At 42.6% G+C, this 22,485-nt stretch overlaps 1 protein-coding gene across 1 annotated transcript in view; it reads left to right on the top strand.

Annotated features, from left to right (window-relative positions):
- hhip (hedgehog interacting protein) overlaps positions 1 to 22,093 on the top strand; it is a 35,339-nt gene extending 13,246 nt beyond the window's left edge. Inside the window, exons 5-13 of the mRNA XM_030058823.1 lie at positions 5,083 to 5,234; positions 6,715 to 6,888; positions 8,199 to 8,342; positions 8,538 to 8,656; positions 10,191 to 10,314; positions 11,150 to 11,295; positions 12,701 to 12,782; positions 18,702 to 18,850; positions 19,480 to 22,093. Of these exons, the coding sequence (XP_029914683.1) occupies positions 5,083 to 5,234; positions 6,715 to 6,888; positions 8,199 to 8,342; positions 8,538 to 8,656; positions 10,191 to 10,314; positions 11,150 to 11,295; positions 12,701 to 12,782; positions 18,702 to 18,850; positions 19,480 to 19,676 (1,287 nt within the window). The 3' untranslated portion in view covers positions 19,677 to 22,093. The remainder of the gene's footprint in view (positions 1 to 5,082; positions 5,235 to 6,714; positions 6,889 to 8,198; positions 8,343 to 8,537; positions 8,657 to 10,190; positions 10,315 to 11,149; positions 11,296 to 12,700; positions 12,783 to 18,701; positions 18,851 to 19,479) is intronic.
- Positions 22,094 to 22,485: the final 392 nt, after the last annotated feature.

Raw genomic sequence — 22,485 nt, 5'->3', positions numbered from 1 at the left:
GCTCCTCCACTGACAAGATCCATTGCTTACAGGGAGTCAAACGGAGCACAGCAATTGAATATGCAACTGCCCCCTACGGGACGCTCTCCCCGCTCCATTCTGCTCTCTTATCATCATTAAAACTGAACTGGTTGTGGATAAAATGATCATTATGACAATTAGAAGTGGCTCAAACCCAAGCAAGCCCCAAGAGTCCTATTCTGTTATGTTGGCTGCCAGAACGGGCCCCCAGCCACATGGGGTGGACAGGACCAGGGGAGGGCTTAGGTGTTTACTGGCTGCATCAACAGGATGGAGCTGCCTTTATACAGAGAGAGGAACCCGGGCCCTCCCGCGACAGAGGAGATAACGGGTTTATCACTGGCCCCATGCACATGCTTTGATTGTAATGTTCTGTGTTTCCTCCCGCTCTTCTATTCCCGTCCTACCATGGATCCCCCCGGTGCCAATTAAGCTGACCTGCTCAGAAACAATGCTGTGCTGTGGTGGCGCAGGCTCCCAGCTGCACCGTGGGTGTTCTCCCTCTCTGAAACTCAATCTCCAGACCCCCCCCCCCCCCCCCCCCCCCCCCCCCCCCCCCCCCCACACACACACACACACACACACACACACACACACACACACGCACATACACTCACACACACACACACACACACACACACACGCACATACACTCACACACACACACACACACACTCCCCAGCAATGTCATCATCATAGCAGTCTCCCCATCAACTGGTTCACATTTTGCACACCTCTCAGCTGATTGGCTAGTGATGGACTTACCAACCTCTTAATTGGACTGAGGCCCGTGTCAGCCTGTGGTTTGGCAGATCCCAACCGATTTTACAGCAGCTCAGCTAGGTGCACGGCATTGCTGACATCTCTTGGTAATAGTATGAAGTCAGTGCAATGCTAAAAGAGGTGTCTAGTCAGTTACCATGTTTGGATTTCCCCTCTGACCAACCATGTCCAGCTGCTACAGTTAAAGCCAACACTCATAGTAAGTTAAAGAAGATTACAAACAGTTGTTTCTCAGCTGTAGTTTGTGTCCTCCACTGGTGCTCTTTGGATGAAGGATCAGTTTCCAAAAATGAAAGAAGCTATCATGCATTCGAACTGGCAATGAAGTTATTGTCATACTGCCAGTGGTTCAAATACTACACCTACACTTTACAGAACAAAGATACTCTTTGATATAAATCACCTATATATGCTGTTATGTCTGGCAATACAGTAGTTGTAGACTCCAAAAATCAGCAACTTTCAGCTTCTATTCAGTAAATGGCAAGACCTTGCATAGTTCTTGCAAAATCTTGAAAGGCACCCAAATGTAGGATCTGTGATGATGACACTGGGTTTTATAAATGAAGATGTCTGTGAGCAGCAACACAAGATTAACATCCCGCTGCAGTATTTTAGCCTGTGTAACAGGGGCGTAGGGGCCCGTAATAATAATAATATTTCACTGTGAAACAAAATAGGTCATAGTATTTTATCCTTTTGCTCCTGGTTCTGTTGACAGCTGCTGGGCCCTCTCAGTTCCCATCAGAGGCTCAGGAGGTGTCATATTGTCATATTGTTTAAAACAAGCGCCCTGCCAGTGACAAATTAGCCCCTACTCATTTATTCCCGCTAGGAGCAGAGCTGGGGCCAAAGTAATGTTAATCTCATTATTATCCTTTACTAACCAACATTCGGATGCCTTACATGTAGGAATGAAGAGCTGAAATGTTTAGGAATCTGTTGCCAGTGCCAGGCAAAATCATCCTGTAATGAAAAGTATAGAATTCTGTTTTTAAAAGGAAGAATTTTGATGAGTATCTATCAGTTTTTTTTTTTTCCAGCTTGGTCATAGGATTAATGTCTCATAGGATTGCTGTGTGCATGTCACAGGATTAATGTGTGTCAACAGGTGGAGGGCTGGCAGCAGAAATCTGGTTGTCTGGCCTCACTGTAGCTGAGAACACAAGAAGTGTGTGTGTTTGTGTGTGTTTGCGTGCATGATTGTGTGTGAGGGAGGTGTGAGCGTGAGCATTTCAGGTGGCCTTTGAGGTAAGGCCCTAGATATTGTTTTGCTCCAATCAACTCTTGCGGAATGCTTTTTAGTAGAGGATTGCCCGCGAGCCAGTAAGGATCAAAAGGTTCAGGGTAACAATGCACGAGCCAACACAGCCAATGCGTCACTGGACTGAAAGACAGCTGCCCTGTGGAATTGGAAATGGTAGCGCTGTGTGTCACTGCCTCCACCACTCAGACGGGGTCAGCATTCCATGTAACACACCAGTGAGATGTGAGATAACAACCACTCCTCATCCCAGCACCTCACTTTCCCAGCTCTCGGTGGAATAGCGCCAAAACCTTGACATTGCCAAAACCCAACCTCTAGAGAGCAAAACTGGAAGGAAAAGAGGAATGTGGAGGCAGGTGTGTGTGAAGTATGAAGAGATAATACCTCTTGAGAGATTCAATCAGAACCCCCTGCCCGACTGTAGAAGAATGATGGCAGTCATAAAAAAGACAAAGATGTTCACAGGAAAAAAAAAATGGAGGGAATTTGCTTTAAGCTGAAGTGATATCTTAAGTTTGACAGAGGTTTGGAGAGGACGGGGGTTGGCATTACAACATTTTCTCATCTGTTGTCCTTTGAGTCAAAATGCTGTGTCTGCATCAGCATCAAGCAGCTACAAGGAAATATCAGAAGAAGAGGGAAGTCTTGCACGTTGCTACTATCATTCTTCCACATGTGCATGGATGCAAAGACCTAAAAATAGCATAAATGTGCATTAATCCCATTCCTTTTTGCTGCTGACATTAGGTGTAACCTGCACTTTGTATGAGATTATCAATCCACAGGAGCCACAGGTTTGCACTTTGTGTTCTGTTAATCAGTGTATTGCCTTGGCTTGGCTTTGTAAAGGAACAGCTTTCTGAGACTGTTTGTTTCTTATGGCTGAGCTCTGCTGCACGCCTGCTGCTGAAGGAGCTAGTCATTAGCAAGGGAGCTAATATTTCAGCCCATTTAACCACTGTGTATCTTGGTGGTCCCCCTTTGGCTCCGGATCTAGGCCTCCTCGGAATTCTGGTCTTTGACCCACTCCCCATGGTGTGTTTATTTTGGGGATCTGGGTCACTGCATCCCCAAGTCCAACATATGGATCATGCATTTCAAGGTGAGGTCGGGAACGGCTGCTCCCAAAATGAAACTGTTCTTTTTTTGACATTCTTTGGCAAACTGCAATCACCTCTGCTCCGACTAACATCCAGCTGTAGTGTGTGCAGCATCCCCTCCCACATAACTCTAACTTTTTATTTGACTTCAGTGATCTGACATTTAGTAGTACTCATAAATTTTTGCAGAGAGGAACTCTGCCTTTCGGGTTGGAGATTTATTTGTCAACTTTCACGACTTTTCACTTTGCATTCAGATTGATCGAACCCTGGTGGCGTATTATGTGGTGTCTATTGTTGTTCATTGGTACTTCAAGTACATTCCTTTGCAAGGAGTCATCTCTTTTGCATTCGCATGTGGCCTGTGTCACTGCTGTGTTTGACTGGGCTGGGCCCAACACAGTCCAAACAGAACTGGGAGATCCAGCACACTTGAACCAATTTATGATGTGTGTTCCTTGGCCTCTGACACAGACTACACCTATCCAACATTTGCCACTGTGGTCCAAACCAATACGTCTTTTTTCCTGAATTCCTTTTTTATAGTTTCAGAGGGAATACCTGAAGCGTGTGCTAATTGCATAAATAATGCCTGTTTGTTTATCGTGAGCCAGATTGAATCTCTTCATGATGTTCACTTTGGAGCTTTCCTGTTGTTGTTTTGTTTTTATTCTGTATCAAAAATCAAGATTCAAGATTCAATAATTTGTTGCCATTTCAACATAGTTAATAGGAATTTGCTTCAGTGCAGCTCTTAAAGTGTTGCTTTGTCCTGTTACCTACCTTCTTTTAAACTGCTTGTTGGCTAATGTTTGCCCTGCGACAACAAACAAGCTATTTTGGATGCACACGATCACACACACAAAAATCTAGGGGCCACTTAATAAACATTCTTAACACCTAAGCTTAGCATTTTATTCATTCTTTTGTCAAGAAAGAAATAGTGAGGGAGAGTACTACATAAAAAAGGGCTGACCTGGCTTGCCTTGCCTAGGGAATGAAATGCTATAGCTGATTATTACAGCTAACTATGATGGGAGGACCACCAGCGTAGTCACAACTGATGTAGCTGCCTCCGGGGTGAGACAAAGGTTTACATATTACACAAGCAATTTAGATGTTTTCTAAACATGTTGCCAAGACAGTGGGAGTTGGCAGCTCCTTCCTTGTTTAGGTTTTCTTTCTTTTTTCCTCTTTTACTCTCCTTCTCTCCTCCCTCCCCTCTCCTTCCAGCCTCGAATTTTGCATGGATCTTGTGTAAACCAGGAAAGAGTGAGGGGACGGGGAGGAAAAAGCAAGGGCTGAAGCACTCTGCACTTTTGTGCTCTCTATTAACTGTGAGTGAGCTAATAAATTCTTTCAGCCACTCAGCATAGCATTCACGGATATCCCCCAAAGATTACACACACAAATCACAGCACAATGGAGCCCACCGGGAGGGCCTGAGCGTCACGGGGGCCCCCGACCCTGAGGACAAGTGCACATAACCAGGCAGGAGAAAAGACAGACTGGGCAAGGGCGGGGGCGGTTGCAGAGGGGGTGCAGCTCTGCCCAGAGTCAAATGCTTTATAATGGTTGGTAATGGTATAGTCAAGGAGGGTTGGTGGAGGTGTGGAGCGAAACAGGCAAGAAAAAGAGTAGAGAAAAGCAAAGGGCTGTGAAAGAAAAGAAAAAAATGGATAAACAAAATAGTGGATTAGAGTGTGTGAAGAATAAAAGAAGGTGAGGGGGGTGATCTGGCTGTGGGGGGTTGCATGCCGCGGTGTTGGTGATGATGATGAAGATGACTGGGGGGTGTGGGGTGGGTGGGGGTTATGGATTGGCTTTGATTCCAGCCCCACACAGCCAAGCAGAAGCTGAGTAGGGACATAATTAACTCCTGGATCTTTTGTGTTTCTCATCTGACTGCAGGGCGGAGATGAAAGGGGCCTGCTAAGCCTAGCATTCCACCCCAATTACAAGAAGAATGGCAAGCTCTACGTCTCCTACACCACCAACCAAGAACGCTGGGCCATTGGACCACACGACCACATTCTCCGTGTGGTTGAATACACCATTTCGAGGTAATAGGAGAGGTTTGCACCAAACTTACCAACAAATATGCACTGCTCACTGCCTGCAAGTGCACCAAAACATCACCTGCCCAATGAAATACAACATTTTATTGACAGATGCTATACTCACTATCACAGACCGAAAAATACCTACCTTTCCACAATGTCAACAGCAAGTCATGTTTACAGTGTTTTCAGTGTTAATTTCCAAGTTGGAGAAGGTTGGTGAAATTTGCATTCATAAATGCAAATTTCAAATATTAAGTATATGGCTAAACTGAAACCCCTAGCAGTATTTTTAGGGCATACACTGAATTATGTGATCACAGAACACTAGAGTGACTAATCAGAATATTATTGATTGTCATTCCACACTGACTTGACACATTTGAAATGTGTCAATGTTTGAAAGGTACACTGAGCCTTTTTCCAGAGCATGTCAGATGTTTTTCTTTCTGGTTTAGAATGTAGGCAAAGTGTCACTGCTGGCCACTTTTCTTTGTGCAGTGTTTTTGCTGACAAGGATGTCTTTGCGTTCAGAAAACATAATAGCGGTGTAGTTTGCAGCACATCTCTTATGATGACGGTGATGTTTTGCCTTCTGCTGCTAAGATACTTCACACCCTTTTTGCAATTATCTGTGATAAAGAAAACAATCTTGACCCACTAACGTTCCTAAATGTTACATTTCAATTTTCATAAAGACCTAATTTTTCAAGTGAAAATTATAGCCTTGGTTCATTGCCACGGCGACTGCAGTGTATAGTCTTTAATTTGAGAGTCCAATATGGGGATGACTACCAGTTTAAGTATTTGATGGTACTTAAAGAGAGTCATTTTTTCTTTGGCAAGCTGCTTTTAACAACATTAGGACTTTCTTTACTTAAATACCCTGCCTGAAATAACACATCATTAAATATTTGTTGCTGATACTACAAAGCCAGATCCTCATTTTGGACAAGGAATTGTGCAACATTTCGAAGCCTGGGTTACAGCTTGAGAGATCCACCCAGTGCCTCTTTGCCGTGATGGGAGCTTTCATGATAAATCAGATTTAGACTAAATGTCTCCAGACAACAAACTATCTAACTCATTTAATGTTGGATTTGGCTTGTTTTGTAAAGTCAGCATTTCATATTCGTGCCACAGTACCATTTTACCCACCAACATAATTGTTAGTTCCAAGAAATACTGACAATCTGAATGCCTCTTTGTTTATCAAGTCATGTATCATCTATTTCAAAAGATTAAATGACATTTCCTCCATAGCTTTCAGCACAATTCATAATACAGTATCATGCTCAGTGAGCGTCCCAAGCCAGACTTACCCAGACTATATCAATGTGTGTACTTGTGAGTATCCATAGAAGAATTTATGAAAGCAGATAATGCTGAGAAGCACTGTTCATGTTGTAACATAGCAACCACAACTCATGCACCACAGTGGCAGAAAACCAATTGGAATGACGCATTGTTTATCCCACCTTAGGAAAAACCCCAACCAGGTGGACACCAGGACTGTGCGTGTACTGATGGAGGTGGCAGAGCTGCACAGGAAGCACCTAGGAGGCCAGCTACTGTTTGGTCCTGATGGCCTGTTGCACATCATCCTAGGAGACGGCATGATCACCCTGGATGACATGGAGGAGATGGATGGACTCAGGTGAGAACAGAGGTCAGAAGGTCATGGGGTCATGTGTTCAAGAAATAATCCATCTTTGCCCAGAGATATAGTTGCGTGGCAAAGCTCCCCACCTAGGGCTGTCACAACAATCCATATGTAGGTACAAATCAATACCAAAAATTAAAAAAAAAAAAAAGTGTGTATATATATATATATATATATATATATATATACACACACTTTTTATATATATATATATATATATATATATATATATATATATATATATATATATACACACACATATATATATATACACACATATATATATATATACTTGTATATGAATACAAGTGTTTTTAGTATCAGTGTTGTTGACACAGTCTGTTGTTTCACTCTGTTCTCATTCTGATATAGCTTTAACCTCTATGTTTAAATGCTTGAAACGCTCAATTTTGCAGTCATGCTTACAGGACTGCAAATGAAAATTAGCACATCATTGCACTACTGAATTTATTGTTTGGGTAGTGTTTTGTTTAGGGCTTTTGTTTTCTATCTGAGAGGTACAGGCCAAATGTTTAACTTGTAACTCAGTGTTCTTATTCTAAACACAAGGTTTCTGTTCACCTGTCAGTGTTTTTACGGAGTCTTTAAAGAAAGAAATGTGTGCAGTCATGCTTACAGGTGAACTAAACACAAGGTTTCTGTTCACCTGTCAGTGTTTTTACGGAGTCTTTAAAGAAAGAAATGTGTGCGGAATGGGATTTCAGTTTTGCCATGATATTGAATCAGGTATTGAGAATTTTGCATCATCTTTGGTATTGGTGTCAACTAGCAAAATTCTGGCATCTGGGCATCCGTAACCCCTCCTAAAAGAGGAGTGAACTACCCGCTCTGCTATTACAGAATAAGAGAACCTGTCTGGTGAAAGGTATTATCTTTGCTCAGGAGAGACTAAATTGACTTGCTGGGCCTACATACCCAGTATGCCACCCGGGAACACCTGCCCCTACGCTGCCTCTGAACAGCTAACCTTAACTAGAGATACTCTGTGCAAAAGATGCCTCAGTACAAGCTGCACCATGAAATGAAATGGTTTTGGAAGTGTTGTCAGAGACAGTTGGTGCTGTGAGTGTCGTGTGGATGGGTGGATGTGATACAGCCACTATTCTGCTAAAAGGGCAGTTCTCTCCTGAACTGTCTCTGCCTTAACCAACGTAACCAAGAAAGGCAGTGATTAGTAGCCAATCAGAGGCAGAGTAGAGCGGCTCCACAAGCCCTGCAAGTCAGCTTAGTCTTTTTAGCTCCTACCATCTTAAAGTGACTTTTGTATGTGCTTTTGATTGCAGTGATTTCACAGGGTCCGTCCTAAGGGTCGACGTGGATACAGACTGTTGTACGTCACCCTACTCCATACCCCGGAACAATCCCTACTTCAACAGCACCAACCAGCCACCTGAAATCTTCGCTCATGGACTGCATGACCCAGGCAGGTGAGTGAAACCCTCGATGGGATGCTGTTTACATGAAAGGCAAGAAGCTTAGATAACGGTTTTGTGCTGCATTTTTATAAGGTGCTTTCAAGAGTTTTATCAGTTCAACATCAACATATTTCCATCTTATAACTGGTAGAAAAGACACTGTCAAGTCATTATTTATTTACTTGCCTTCATCCTGGGAATTTACAGGTGTGCGGTGGATCGCCATGAAATGGACAATGGGACTCTCCTCATTTTGTGTACAGATGCCAGCGGCAAAAACGCATCAGCAGGGCGAATACTGGAGATTGTGAAGGGGAAAGATTACGGTGAGTTCCAGTTTCCCTGACACTTTCCAAAAATATTGATAATGTTGAACTTTCTGGGTCTGGAGTTAATCATTGTATCCAGTAATGTGGCTCATGATGAAAATGACAGGCTGAGCTTTTCTTGAGTTTTGTTTGATGGCCTCACTGCTTGAGAAATTGCTCAGGAATCTTGGGGAAATCCATTATCCTTTTGGATCACCTTTCATATTTACTCTGCTTAAAATTGCATCTGTTATTGCAAATGTCTCTCTTTTTGTGAGAACATGGTATTTTGGCCTCCAATTTGTTCAGACACACACCAGGTTGAGTGCAGAGTGCAAAGTTTGAATAGAGAAATGATGTGATTTAGAAAGATTCCTCCCTTGTAGTGTGTAGTTTTGCCAAGGGAATGTGAGATTGTGTCCATGAATATGATTTATAGTTGTCAACAACAATGACTATCTAGATGACGGGTTAGCACTGTTGAAAACACCACTGAGAGGGGCCCAGTTCTTCTTCTTCTTCTTCTCCGTCTTTTTTTTTTTTTTTTTGAAGCACATTGAGAAAGTAATCAATACCAGCAGCGTCTTGACAACGCTTAGACTACATAAAGAACAAATTATTTCTATTTGTTTCAAATTATATTGGGCTGTTTGTTTTTGCCACACACTGAGAGTTGCTTTGGCCACCCAAGACAGCACTTAACCTAGGTCCCCCTCCATTTCACCGAACACTTCTCACCTGGCTAAGATGTCTGATTTAACCAGTTACACAAACTCCAAAGTGATTGCAGTTGGTAAAGGGAGCCCACCAGGTCTTGGATCATAAATTTTTAAGGGTGAAGAACCTCCATTCATATTTACCTTTGCCAAGAATACTCTAATCCAAAAAACATGCCATACCGCCCCAACATCCTGCTTGTGAATAAAAGATTAATATACTCTGTTTCAGTTTTAATAATGACATGGTAACCGTCTAAGTTGGCAGCCATGGAAGCAGCCGTCAATTAATTTGTGGTCCCATTTAAACAGAGATAAAAGTTATTTTTTTAATCAAATTAAAGTCTCACTAATAGGAACCACAGGCCACTGTGTTCTCATGGACTGAGATTGTGGTAAACACTAACTTCCTTTTTTATTCTATCGTAACACAAACAAAAAAGCACTTATTACTGTAAGAATAAATTATAGTAAATGGAGGCTAAGCAGTTTGAAACAGGAGGGCACTCCACTTTGTTTACTAATGTTAAGGATGAGATTGATGAAGGATAAAACCTCTCAGGTTCATGCCAAGACTAATAATCCACAGAATTAATCAAACACTTTTAAATGCCTGTATTGACCCTGATGCTTTGATGTCAAATGCACATAACAACTCATACAAAAAGCCTGTTATATTTTGGGTTATGATGGGATAAAAGGGTTGTCCTGAACTCCTGAGCCATTGCTAAGTTATGTTATTTTAAGAATTGAGTGAATACTGCATATGAAGGACATGACTTGCAGGATTATGTACACCAGTTAAATTAGGCGTTTGCCTTTTCATCCTTGTGTAGAAAACGAGCCATCCATCTATGACCTCCAGTCCAGCGGAGGGTCACCACCTGTGGGTGGCTTCATCTACAGAGGGTGCCAGTCTAGAAGACTCTATGGCAGTTATGTGTTTGGAGACAGAAATGGGTAAGTAAGAAAAAGCTGACGGACACACACCATTGGTAAGAAAGTGCGCAACAGAGGTCCTGGGCTAGACTCATGTTGTGCACATAAACCACGGAGCCACCAAGACACCACAGTACAGTTGACTTATGAGCTATTGGAAACATCTTCAGTCTTACTGAGATGAAAGTGACTCTTCTTTTTCTCCTCAAAATGACCTAATCTGTCCTTTGCGTCTGCATGTGCCAGAGTAAACGCAGCGTTCCATCCACGTGGGGGAAAACATAAGTATTGTGTTACTGTCACCACTACGGCTCAGCTCATTCAGTGTAAATGGAGATTAGACATCCTGCCCTGTGCTGTTCGCACTTCTCTTTGGTTTGTAATTCATCCTACTTTGCTGATGTCAAACACTGACGCTAGTGTAAACAAAGGAAGTAAATAGTGGTGGGAAACACACTATCAGGAGTTGGCATTGCGTTTTAAAAAACTGTGTGGTCGTGGATTCCGTGCCTCATTACAGTTTTGCGGGGTATTGTTGTGGTTGAGTGAAGGCTCTGGCATGACGTTTGTTTTGAAACTTAAAGGCCAGGTTTTAAATGACACCATGTGGACCATGGGGAAATTGAAAATGGATCAATGAACCATGTTATTTTAAGTCAAAGTTGTGTCCCTGTGTGCCAGTGTCAACTGGAACTTGGTTAATATTGCTGCAAATATATTTCATTGTATGTCTCAAATTTGCAAATATTTATAAATATAAAAAAATATGCATATCATGTGCATAGTGTATGGTATCATCTAACATGGGTTATAGTAATTCATGAAAGGCTTATTTTGCACTTTTTGCTTGTTGCAGTAATCTGCGGATCCTCCAGAAGTCTTCACTGTCAACATCAGCAAGTGGTGAAAAGTGGCAGGAGAAAGCTCTGTGTCTGGGCTCAACCAGCTCCTGTGGCTCCACGCTTGTGGGACATATCTTGGGCTTTGGAGAGGACGAACTGGGTTAGTAGGACAATGGTTAATCACCCCACCGAACACCCATTGAGACAGGATGTGATATCTTGGAAGGAAGCGTGACTTTATGTACTTTGATGTTTATGTACTTTACAGTGTCTTTCTCTCTCCCTGTCTTTCTCTCTCTCTCTCCCTCTCTCTTTCTATATCTTGTTATATTGTTTATCTCTCTCTGTCTTTAGTTCTTCCCCTCTATGTTCATATGAGTGACAGCTGAAGTGTTAACAAATCCTCTTAAGTCAGAGTTGGGTGTCAGAACACAGAGCCATCTTAACAGTCCTGTTGATTCAAAATGACAGATCTCAAAACATTGTTTAGAGTTTTTGGGTGTTGTATATGTAACAATGGTACATGTATTTACATTTAACCCGCTTGTGTAGAATTTTCCACTCGGTTATTTGACAAGACAATTGCACTGTTTTACACCAGCACAGGGTGTATCGCATTAGCACAAGACTGGAAATCTGGGAGAGCTGCAACAACTAGCCAACAGGAAGTGACACTTAAAGCTACAGGGAAACTAATACTGCTTTGACTGTACCTCCATGGCACACTCCCAACAGGATATTAAACAGTGCATGCGTCTTTGTGGATTAACTATCATTTCCATAAAATAGCACTGATACTCAAAGGACTCACTTGTGAGCAGTGTATTAGCCCACCTACAAGGTGATGTTTTGCACAGGGTAGTGAGATGTGTTACTGTTTACCTTGGGGACTGTGGCGATAAGATAAGGTGGGGTGAGCTGAGGTGACCTGAATTATGATGCAGAACATTTTTGACCAGTTGGGTGTCAAGGTTTGCCTCACAGCCGCTCACAGAACACTTATTTCTCAGCTCTTGTTTTTCTCTTTAACAAAAGCGCATCATGTGCATTGCTCACGCAGCCATCAGAAATGGTTAATCGTCACCCTTGCCAGGTCTTGGAGTTTTTTTATTTGAAGAAGTATTTGAAGATTTCTGCATTTGATCATGATTTGCAAGTGGTGCAAGAATTGTGGAGGAGCGGGCACGTGTCCCAAAGTATGGGCCCCACAGACACATGTTTACAATTTGTCCCCTTATGGAACTTTCTTGTGGGCTTGTTCCTCATTAAATTATCCGCCTGGTTCCCAGTCATGAGTATCCAATTGTCCCGTTAAACTCTTTCTTCTAGTCCCGTGGCAAGTGCAGCACGGCAGAAGCCTTAGCTAGAATCCCTCTCCTCTCTTCTCCTCTCCTCACAGTGACACATGCATGTATTAGAAAATACAATCTACTGATTACACTCATTCATCAAGTCCAACATCTGCAGAAGTACTTCAACGTTAAAGTTTATCATTGTGGCATATGCATGGGATGTAAATCACGCAGATGGGCCATTTCTCATATAACTGTGTTCCTCTTTCTTAGGTGAGGTCTACATCCTGGCAAGCAGTAAAAGCATGGCACAGTCACACAGTGGGAAACTCTACAAACTGGTGGATCCCAAAAGGTACAACCAAGATTTTCAATTCTTTTTCTTGGTGTTGCACTGTGTCATATTTAGAAGAGAGTTTTGAGTGAGCCATACTCTTTTTGCCTCATGTTTTCAAAGCACGTGGTGTTTTCAAATTGCACTTGTGTCTGTTTAGTAAGGAAGCGATCCCACGTTTAAAACTAAGGACTTCCCACATACAGAATTATTACACACATTATATTACACAAGATCCTCCTTGGGCTTACGCATGTCACCATGGATCTCTGGTTAATCAGATTTTACAGCGGAATCACAATAACATCACTCTTTTCTCATTTTCCTCTTGTCGATTCCTCATTACGTACATGAACACACACGAGACATTGCTGCAACCAGAAGCCTTATCCGCTTCAACACTTCATCACATGACCATCTGTGTAGGCCAACACAAACTCTGAGCAGTAACTGGAGAGGCAGCACAGCATTTCAAAATGTTAGTGTAAGGTATTCCTAATAGCAATGCCGACTACCTGGCCACGTTCACCCTTGGAACATAACTATGGCCTACTGGTTATTTTCACAACATTTGAGAGCAAGGTTTATACTCCTGAGAATAAAGAAAATGCCAAGGCACCTGTTGTCAAGCACAGGGAGAATCACATGCATAAGTTCAGCGTTTAATAAAGTACATAATTTCTTAGAAAGAAATGGACGCGGTTCAACAACGCTACATGTCAGTTTCAATTTGAGCAGTGGAGTCAGGTCCAACACTGTATCCCTTAATGCTTAACAATCTGCTGCCAAACAACTGGAACGTGTCTATGCGTATGTGAGTGTGCACACCCCACGATTTCAAATGTGTGTGTGTTTGCCATTAATCTCACCATGTGCATCACAGCATTAAGATTGTTTAAACAATGATGGATTTTTAAAATTTTTGTGCCAGGCCAAGTACATGCCATAAACATTTTTCACTGAAGACTAGAAAATATGCACATTTCAACGGATGCTTTTGTCACTATTACATCACCCTAACAGAAAAAAAAACATTTTGAACACAAGCAGACCCAATAGGTGTCTAATTCAAACCAAATTCCTATTAATTTTCCAAATGAACCTCATGTTTCTGCCTATCCATTTGTCAACACACTGGAGAAAGTGTTATGAAAGTGAGATCCTGCAGGGCTAGGCCCATCAGCTCAGGGGATCAGGGGAGCACAAGGTCTCGGTCCTGTCAAACATGGACACATGGAACTTGGTTCCTGCACAAGTCCACACCAGTCTCAAATGAATTGTTTCTCCTGGCTTGGTCAGGTAGAGAGAGACTGATAGCATAAGAGACGCAGAGAGAGAGAGAGAGGGAGAGAGAGAGAGAGCATTTGTATGCCTAAGAATCACGATAGAAATGTATCCCCAGCTAATTATTCCTAGGTGATGACAGTACCACCCAAGTCTTTGCACAATTAATTACACCACAGATGTTTCAAAGGGGCCCTGGTGGATCGCTCCGTATTTATATTCTCTGGCAAGGCTGCTGGATGCATTTCTCCGACAGAACAATTCTTTCCACCATCGATTGGGCTTGTTTAGTCTGTGTGGACCCTGTGGTGTTGGAGTCCCGACTTAACACGCTCTGGTTTCGTTATTAAGATCTTGTTACAGGGAGGGTGGGGAAGGGGCAACAGGGGGAGTAAAGGGGGTAGCTAACGCGTCTGACCTCAGCGCGTTATCAAGTCGGGTGGTCCTCCCCTCTTCCTCTTCCATACTGTGGGGACATCTGGACCCTCATGCCGCCTCAGAAAGAGGTTTGTTTTGGAGCGTGGTGGTTTTGTGGTCCAATATAGCATCTAACATTGTGTTTTGATCAGTTGTGTGTTTGGGAACATAAAGGGGGGAAAAGAGAAACTGTCAGGGAGAGTGGTGCAGGCTTACAGGGAAACATCAGCCATAAAATCCCTCAGCAGTGTTTGTGTAAACATGTCCTGGCCAGATGACTTCATTCCTAGGTATTTGTTTGTCAGTTGGAGTACCCCTCCAATAATAAATAGGCCACCATGCATTTTGAAACACACAGAATGTGCATCTGAGTTTGTGTGTGTGTGTGTGTGTGTGTGTGTGTGTGTGTGTGAGAGAGAGAGAGAGAGAGAGAGAGAGAGAGAGAGAGAGAGAGAGAGAGGGAACAAGATTCTTTATGAGACAGCAGTGAAAGCGGTAAAAATGTTTCCAATCATCATATCATCTCCGACTAATGTAATGTGTGATGGAGAAAAATGCCATATCGAAGGTTTCTTATCTTCATTGCTCTACCACACGCAGTTGGAGTGTGCATCACTATGTGCAGAATACCCCCATATGAATAATCTCTTGCTCTGAAGAGCTCCAACCTCCCATATGAGCTGCTACAGCAGTTGCAGCTTCCCCTAATCCAACTGAGGCTTCACTGTGTTAGTGGTTTACTTGCACATATATTCATCTTATCAAGTGCAAATCTGACTACTTCTCAGTCAGTTTTCATTGTAGCCTGCAAATAATAACATAGTTATTTAGACAGAGAGAGCTTTTTATTTATCCCGGAAACAAATAAAGCCCTAAATACCCCTCGGTCTTTGAGAGAAGAACGTACACTAACAAACAAAAGATAATACGATACAGGACAGGGATTGGTTTCAGGCTCCCTGTGTATATATATATATCATAGGGGCCACATAGTAAAGTTGCATATCACTGCCATGTTGTTTATGATATCGTAATGAAAGAGGCTCTTATTGGCTTCCATCTGCAGTGGGACAGAATCTGCATGGCTCTCACAGTTGGTCCTCGGTGAGAGCTTAATTGTAACACGAAAAGTCAGATCTCCTGCTGATTTCTGTCGTAAAAAGCAATTTGCCTTTCTGTCTGTTACAGCCGAAGCGGGGAAGCCGTATCATGAAGCACTGTTCACACGTTTGGGTTTTGTCAGCTGCAGGCCGGGCTGATTTAATTACAGTGAGCAGGGACCTTGAAAAGGCACAGTGAACTTAGAATAGGGTCTTGGGACCTCCTTTATGAACTGCATTAGCCATGGAAGTCACAAATCACTGGACGGACCGGGGGAAGGCGCCTGCATGTGTTAGTTTGTGAACGTATTTATCTGCATGTGCGTCTCTCTGCATGCTCGTGTGTTTTGTGTGTACAGATATAATCCGTGTGGGTGGTGGGGTACGCGCGAACTTGCACATCTGTGAGCCCGTGTGAGCGTGCGTTACGCTAGCTCCCAGCACACTGCAAAAAAAGCCTTTCTTTATTCTCCTATCCCTCCTAAATCTTCCTACTTCTCTACTGTGGTCCTCCCCTTGACAAAGCTGCTTGCCAGTCCCACTGAATAGCCCTGGCTCCTACAATACACAGTAAATTTCTTACACAATTAAAACAAGGAATGAAGCTACAAAAGAGGCCCCCAAACAATGGAGTCGGATGACAAAACAGCAAAAGAGACCACACTGGGCCGTTTGATTAAGCCATTGTTGGGGTTCACAATGTACACCACTCCACAGCCCTTTTCTCACATACACCTCGTGTCAATCAAACAGGCCCCTGCGAGCCAACAAGCCAAACACACATACACACACACACACACACACACGCTAACAAACACTACAATCAGACAGATCAGGGACAATTTTGAGGCAGTTAAAACATGTAGTAGCATCCTCAGTGCTGAATGGGTGTCTTAGGATAAGTCACTGTTTCAGCTTTTCCAGTCAAGTAAGGACATTTTTAAATTGGCAACTCTAACCTCAACTCTGCAGTGATGTACAATTATAACAACTTATTACAACTTAACTTCTCTTTTCATTTGAATCATGACAGTGCGTTTTAGACAAATATCCGTCCACATTTTGATCATCATCACCATCGTGTCTTTATCCATCCATCTTCCTCACGCACTGTCTTCCTGCTCCCACTCATTCACTCACTCACACACACATACACCCCTCCCAAAGTTGATAAATTCCCACAGTGGCTGTTGACCCAGCTGCCTTTGTCAAGTGGCGCTACCAGCAGGTGCTGTTTTCACAGCCACCCTGGCAGTCGTACAGACTGTTTAGTAGCGCTGCTGACCCCTGCCTGCTATTAACAGTGTTAGCTACAGACCCCCCAATTCTCCAGGGACTCTCGCTCTTTCTCTCTCTCCCTCTCGCTCTGTTCCCTTCCCTCCTTCGCTCTCTCTCTTTTTTTTTTTTTTTTTTTTTTTTTTAGCTACACGCAGCCTCCCACAACAAAAGCCAGCGCGGATGGGAAAGGGAAGACAGAGTCTGGAGTTGGGTGCTGATGGGAGCATGGGAATCGCCCCCCCCTTACCTCCCACCCACCCCCAAAAGCACATATACAAACACACACGGACACACAAACACACACCCTTCCAGTCCCAGTGTTGCTGCTGCACGCTGTCATCAGTCAATGTGGTTTTCAGAAAAGCACTTTCAAAGCGGTACATACATACATGAGCTCACATACACACACATACACACACACATAAATTCATAAGCATGCTTATCATCAGTTTGAGCCTCTGATACTTCCTCACAAAAGCCCTAACTTTACATAATATAAATCCACATAATATACATAATATACATCCACTTTTAGCTTCAGACTCCATTCAGTTTCACTTTCTTCTGCAGATTGAGCTTTAGCTGTCTTTTGCAGTGATTGATTGGGCCTGTTCTCCTATGGCCTCATGATCCCTGTAGACACACACACACACAAACACACACACACACACACACACACGTGCACATGCACACACAAACATAAGTATTGACCTCACTGTTTGCCCCTCAGTTCTCATACCACCACTGCAGTCCAGTTACCACGTGCATGCGTCCAGGAACTTGTCATGCCTCATTAGTCTTTTAACAACAGAGATGTTTATGCGTCCATATTTCTCTCTCTCTCTCTCTCTCTCTCTCTCTCTCTCTCTCTCTCGCTCTCGCTCTCTCTTTCACACGGACATGCTGCTTGCAAGCGGGCAATAGACGCAAAGAGCCGCGTCACATTTGAACTTTATTACGCACTGGCTATATTATTTCCAGATTCGTAGAGCGTGATATGAAATAATTCTGCTTCAGACCATTTGGTGATGTGCGTGTCTGGTTGTTTTTGGTTGATATAAAATGATCACAATATGTCTCTTTGGTGTTCAAACTGTGCACATGTGGTGTGGGGATGTTTGTGCGTGTGAGCGTTGTGTGAGAGTATGTGTGTATCCCTGTGTGCGTGTGCCTGCACGTGTGTGTGTGTGTGTGTGTGTCTGTGTGTGTATGTGATCCAAATCAGGTGTATATGTGTTGGCGCCTTGTGTTAACCTTGTGTTTTGTTTTGTTCTTGGAGTAGGAAGAAATTAAGGAAAAAATGAATCATATCAATAAAAGAACCACACTTGGCATATGTATTGTCTTGGCTGTACAGACCAATCATAGATGTTTGCCTAAAAAACTGGACCAGAAAATTAAATAAAAAAGTCTCCAAACCCCTAGATGTTGAAATAGTGATATTTTAAACTTTCTCTGCCTGTCGCTTTCTTATAGGCAGAGCAATTCACAGGTTTAAAAGTAGTTTTGAAGAGATTTACGTACCATGAACTAAAAAACTGCAACCAGGTCAATGACAATATCAAGCTGTAAAATGTATGCTACAGATCACGATCATGCTAAGAATTGGTTTTGGTATTGTTATATATCTGCAGGTTGTATATTATAGGGGATTTTAATTATAATTTACTTCTTAGTCATTAATACAAACTGAATCACACCATTATTTCAACACAGTGTGATTCTGTTAGTAGATGATAAACATTAGTATGCTGTTGAATAATTACCCAGCACTACTGTCTGTGATGTTTTATGATGCCCAAACTGTGATGCTTTTATCCCTCCACATACTGACGCTCCCCCCCTCTGACACTTGCTGCAGGCCTCAGGTCCCTAAGGAGTGCCAGCGTCAGGTGGAGCCTCCAGAGCTGCTGATGACAGCTTGTTCCAGACACTGTAAGAACGGACACTGCACTCCCACTGGCAAGTGCTGCTGCAGCCCGGGCTGGGAGGGGCCCTTCTGCAGAGTCGGTGAGCGCCTTCTCCCAGTTAGCACCACCAGAGTCAAACTGGTGCACATGTCTGCAAACGCCTGCACTCGCTTGCCCACATTCGAACACATCAGCAACCCGCACTCATTCACACACACATATACTGTGCACACACAGCTCACCTAATTAGGATCAGGACTTCACGTCAGTTCCACAGAATGAATGTTGACAGATCCCCAGCAATATTGTCTGTTTAGGTACTTTCTTAAAGCAAGAATCCTTATTGTTTATAGTTAATATATCATTATGATATCTACAGTATGTGTATGGTGGAGTGTAGTAGCATCATAAAACAAGCACATTTGCTGTGCCTGGGGTCGTTTCTGTACATACGGCTTGTCAGGATGCACCTGTCAATTACTGTGAGCCTACTGTCATGTCAACATATTTACATGATATTACTTTCAAATTTCAGCACTTCTGTAAATAGTATATTTGTATTTCAATTATCTTGTTTATTAATGACATTTTTATTCTACTGGATATGAGATTCTCATCCATCTTTGCTGTAGTAGTTTCCGGTAGTGTCAACATGTGGGAAGATACAGATTTCAGCTCTAATCTGCTGTTAATTCAATCTCTTTTTGCTTCCTCTCTCTGTGACCATAGCAAAATGTGAACCAGGCTGCCGCAATGGAGGCGTGTGTGTGGAGCCCAACAAGTGCCTGTGTAAGAGCGGCTACTCCGGGGCCCAGTGTGAGAAGGGCGAGCGGGGTATGCCCAACGACCAGGAGAAAGACGGCATACTGGACCACATAATCGACATGACCTCGTACCTGCTGGATCTGACCAGCTACATTGTATAGGGGTGCGCAGAGGGGGTCTGCTCCCCACCACCGCCCCGAAGCTGACACAAATCTACCTACCACCACCAGCAGACTCTAAGGAGGTGTCCTAGGGCCTCTCAGTCTCCCTCACACCCGCACAGGCATGCATACACACACACACAGGTGCACACAGGATCTCCTTTTGGACTGTTTCCACATCCACATCGCCATACCAAACTCTTCCTCTTTTGCCTATAAGCTACTTGCTCTTGAGCACCGAGCCTGGCATCCGAGGCATGTTCACATTTCAAGAGACCTGCGGACAGCAGCGAGATGATTGACAAGCATGGCGTAGTTATGGAAGTTATACCAAGACATTTCCTGTCTCAGTCAGAAACGCCCTCCACACGGCCGACTCCACATTAGAACAACACTCCTGCTGAGCCACCGAGGAGACCCCACAGAGTCTCCACATTTTAACTCAAGACTTTGGATTTGTTTCCGAGGGGTGTTACAGAAGACCCCCAAAAATGGAGTTTGGGACATTTCAGTAGAGAGCTTGTCCACTAGTTCTCTCAAGATTAATCAGTCTAAGGAGTGGCGATGTTTGAGTTGAAGACCAAATTTTGCGCTTCTGGTCTTTTTATCCATTTAAAACAAAGCAAAAGAAATGTCTATATATTCACAGACTTTGAAGGAACACTCAGCTTCTTGATGTCAGTCATACAGTGATACTGAAAAAAACTGAGAAGTTCATGAGAAATGTGTGTCATGTAGGGCACATGGTCCCTTGTGCTATACTATTCGAAAGGCACTAATACAAGAGAGGTGAACCATGTTGTCTCACAGTTATGAGGTTGAGGTTTTATTTAGTTTGTGGGCACATTTGTCATAAAGCTATAACGATATATGTATACATTGGTATAGATTTACTCACTTACTATCAGTGTACAGAACGGATCTACAGCAGAAGACTGTTATCTTCTTCGAAACAGTAGCGACTGAGTGAGCACGTTGTACTTCTTCTGTCAAAGCCAGTTTCACACAATCTGAATGGAGTTACCAGCTCCCATGCACTGTATTCATTTTTTTTTCGTTCAGTTTAGCAAGTTAAAAGAATTTTAACAGCTATTGGGATGCAATAACAGCAATTTCATATTCACACACACACACACACACACACACATACATACACTCAATAACACAGATATAGTTCAACAAACTGGTTCAACAAACCTTTCATTGTCTCACACACTGAACCTGAACTCAAACTTCATTTGCTATAAAGGGAAGAGAGAGCATGGTGATGTATATTTCCGATAGAGCTTACCTAAGTACTACTTAGCATCACAAAATACTATAGCATTACTATTGTTATCATAGAGGAGGGTTTATTTTTTTAAGCGTAATAATATATGGGAGAGAATGGTGTTTATAGAAAGCAGTTTTACACTAAGCTTGTAAATTCATGTCATTTCATGTTCTTTTTCTTATACATATGCAGTTTTTTTCCACTGTTAAGAAAGACACGTGAGGACACAAGTATTTTTTAGATTTTTTTTTTCCTGTGTTAAATTAATGCATGTCTATGCCTGCATAGCGTAGTTCAGAGCAGTTGGCTGAATCCGTGTAATTCCCTTCCCTGACATGTGGTTTCATTACCACTGTCAGAGCCGTTTCTCTGTTGTGAGATGATCAAACATCCAGTCGGGCCACCATGTCACTGTGGAAGCAGTTCACAGTCAGAGCCAGATCTTATCTATGGAGAGCAGATTCAAGATTAACTCACACAAGGTCTGTCTAATGCAGATAGGTTTGAAGAAGAATTCAGAAATGTGGTCAAGATTGAATGTTACGCTCTAATGAACATTGTGGTATGTCTGACTAAAGGAAAAGATGAAATGTCTTTGCGCAGTCAGAAAACAATTAAACACAGACATGGATTGTCTGGAGCCACAGTAATGTGTTGTTTCTTTTCAGATGCCTAAATGGAAGTTCATACAGACACAACACATATACATGCATGCCCGCGTCCGCCTAATTATTGATTAGGAACACGACATTTGATCTCTTGCCATTTCAAATTCCACAGAATCAGTCTCGACAGAACCGCCAGAGCCGCAACGTTGCACAGCTTTGAGAAGGCAAACATTTGCGTCTTTGTCCCCCCCCACAGACTCTTTAGTTCAGAGTGAGTTCTTATTCTTTTCATGGTTAAATGAAGTTTAGAATTCGTAATGACAATTGGTGTATTTGTTGTTCATCTCCTGCCTCGCTCGTGTTTGTTGAAATAAATCAACTCTACCTGGTCTATTAAGTCAAAATGGAATTCATGCTGTAAAGTGGAAATTATAATTTTTTTTTAGCACTTAATGTGAAAGTTGCATTGTAGCTGCTGAGACGGCGTGGTGTGAATAGAATAACCATTTTCATTATTTAAGTAGTTACACAAATAAAATAATTATTTAAGTTCTCTATGTTGTTTTTACCATTGTACTGTACGTGACAATTTTTAATTCCTGTATTGTAAATAAAACTAGGGATATCTTTGTTTTCTTTTCAGAAATATCAATATGTCTATTAAAGTTTATAGCATGTCTGAAATTCTTGCGTCCCCTCTGTTTTCCACATTTGCCGTGTGTTTTGGACAACAACCGCACCTTTTACTGAGAGAATCTCTGAAGGGGTGGTAATTAAATGTAAAGGCAACAACATTATGCATTTCCTCCAGTAGTGCTGTCCTGTCGTCAGGGCCCCATGCTGGGAATTGTCTCATTTCTGGTAAGTCAGCTGCAACATTTCCACTGATGGTTTTTCCTCCACCCAGGTAAAGAGTACAGAGAAGGAT

This window comes from Myripristis murdjan, chromosome 1 (genome assembly GCF_902150065.1).
Source record: "Myripristis murdjan chromosome 1, fMyrMur1.1, whole genome shotgun sequence".
Taxonomy (NCBI): Eukaryota; Metazoa; Chordata; class Actinopteri; order Holocentriformes; family Holocentridae; genus Myripristis; species Myripristis murdjan.
The sequence above is the reverse complement of the archived record's forward strand: the minus strand, read 5'-3'. Positions and strand labels throughout refer to the sequence as shown.